Genomic DNA, 2053 nt, shown 5'->3' with positions numbered 1-2053 from the left:
CCCCCCCACCCTTCTTTGGTTGATTAAAGAAACCCAATGCGACCTTAACTTCCATTTCTAAATATCCTCCTCTCGTTGCTGAACCTTTTTACGTGAACCGTACTCTACACTGCAACTAAGAAACAGTTGGTAAGGTGAGGAAATCGCTCAAGCGGCGCAGGTCATCAGACGAAGCGGGCCACTTTGCAGAGCCGCATATCACAAAGCGAATAAGTCTGACGTATCATGTCCGGGCTATCTTTAGCTCAGTCACGCCTACGAGAGGAGCGCAAAGCATGGCGTAAGGAGCGACCTTTTGGCTTTTGGGCGAAACCGCGGGAAATCAAAAGTGTGCAGCATCAACAACCGAATAATGTCCTTACTGCGCTGGCCAAGTCATCAGCGGCCCCCCAAACGCATCAGGGGAGTGGCAGTAGCCAAACTGCTGGCGACAACTCTGGTGGCTTGGACTTGCTTGAGTGGGAAGCAGGAATACCGGGGAAGCCAGGCACTCCGTTTGAAGGTGGTGAGTTCCGTCTCTTTCTCCACTTTTCAGAGGATTACCCGACAAAGCCGCCTAAATGTGTGTTTAACCCGGTACTTTTTCACCCCAACGTCTACCCGAGTGGAACGGTATGTCTTTCCATTCTCAACGAGGAGAAGGACTGGCGGCCGAGTATTACAATTAAGCAAATACTACTGGCGATACAGGAGCTCCTGGACAACCCAAACATCAACGACCCCGCTCAGGAAGAGCCATTTCGTGTGTACACGCGTGATCGTCAAGAGTATGAAGAACGCGTGCGGCAGGAGGTGGCGAAGCACCACCGGAAGCGGGTATAAGCAAGCACGTTGACTAATAAACACATTTAAAGTTTTATAATACTCACCTTAGCAGGCTAGAAGGGTGAAGAAACAAAGAGAATAAGGAAGCGCGTGTTTTTCTATATTTGTGCGTTCAAAGATATCAGGTATGGTTCACATGCAAGCTACCGCGAAGTGATAGTGTGAGCGGGAGTTGTGCTGAAAGAAGGAGGAAAGCATTCGGCGGGCGAGAGTGGGGGAAAGCGTCCAAACAAGTTGTGGGCCGTGAGACAAGAAAATGAAAGAAGGATATGACATGAAGAAAAGGGGGGAAAGGGCACTATTAGGAGTGAAAGAGTCGAAACGTGTGGCACGATAACAAAGGTTCCAAGGATGGGGAACAAAAACACCGGAATGGTTTTCTATTTTTCTTTTCGTTTTCTTCATTTTTTTTTCTTCTATGTTAAGGGAGGGGAAGGTAACGACTGGCCTTTATTTGTGCGTGCCCTGGAGGTCCTGTTGCTTTTTCCTCTGGGATATTGATGGGAATGAAGGGGATGAGTGGTTGAATGGGAAGGGGAAATAACGATGTGTGCACCTGTTTGAAGGAGGATTGCTATTGTCATTCTTGTTTGGTGTTCTCCCTTTTTTTCTTCTTTTGTTTCTTTCATTCTTTTGTGGCAGGTCACAGTTCGCCCGCCTATTTTCCACCCTGCACCATCCTTCTATTTTTATAACTGTCAACTGATTGTGAAGGCTGCGGCTTTGTTCGTCAGCGCTGATCTCGGTTATGTTTTATTTGGGTTGTTCGTTTGAACAGCAATTAGGTGGGCAGGTTTTGTCACGAAGCTGTGCAACGTGTTATGATGAGGAATGGGGGTAATTAAATGTGCGGTACGGTGCGACCCCTTCACACACGTAGTTTATATATATGCTTATGTAAAACGTGTGTACACATATATCCTATGTATTGATAATTCACGTACGGTCATTTGCATTTTCTTCCTTTTTTCTTCGTTTGTGCGGTGTGTCCCTCGTGCATATATTCATATGCGGGTGTTGTAACGGTGGTGAAAGGAGAGAAAGTGAGAAGAGAAAAAAAAGAAGAGAGGAGGCGCAGGGTATGGCGCTGGTAAATGAACCCAATTCTGTTCTATTTCTCTTTCTCACGCACACAGACACACTTCACTGTGTTTAAGTCTACTGCATTTATATCAAACTTGCTTCATTCTTGTGCCTCAATGACGTGGCTTCAAGATTACGGGGGAAG

The 2053-nt window shown here is 46.6% G+C and overlaps 1 protein-coding gene across 1 annotated transcript; it reads left to right on the top strand.

Moving 5' to 3' along the window:
• Positions 1 to 225: 225 nt before the first annotated feature.
• On the top strand, positions 226 to 822 carry TEOVI_000551300 (ubiquitin-conjugating enzyme E2, putative; the record flags this gene model as incomplete). Its single annotated transcript, XM_067223444.1, has 1 exon — positions 226 to 822. The coding sequence occupies one exon, from the start codon at positions 226 to 228 to the stop codon at positions 820 to 822; it is 597 nt and encodes a 198-aa protein (XP_067079545.1).
• Positions 823 to 2053: the final 1231 nt, after the last annotated feature.

The sequence above is a fragment of the Trypanosoma equiperdum genome, assembly GCF_001457755.1.
Source record: "Trypanosoma equiperdum strain OVI genome assembly, contig: ctg_1877, whole genome shotgun sequence".
In the NCBI taxonomy this organism is placed as follows: domain Eukaryota; phylum Euglenozoa; class Kinetoplastea; order Trypanosomatida; family Trypanosomatidae; genus Trypanosoma; species Trypanosoma equiperdum.
Note: the sequence above shows the minus strand (reverse complement) of the source record. Positions and strands in the feature narration are given on the sequence as shown.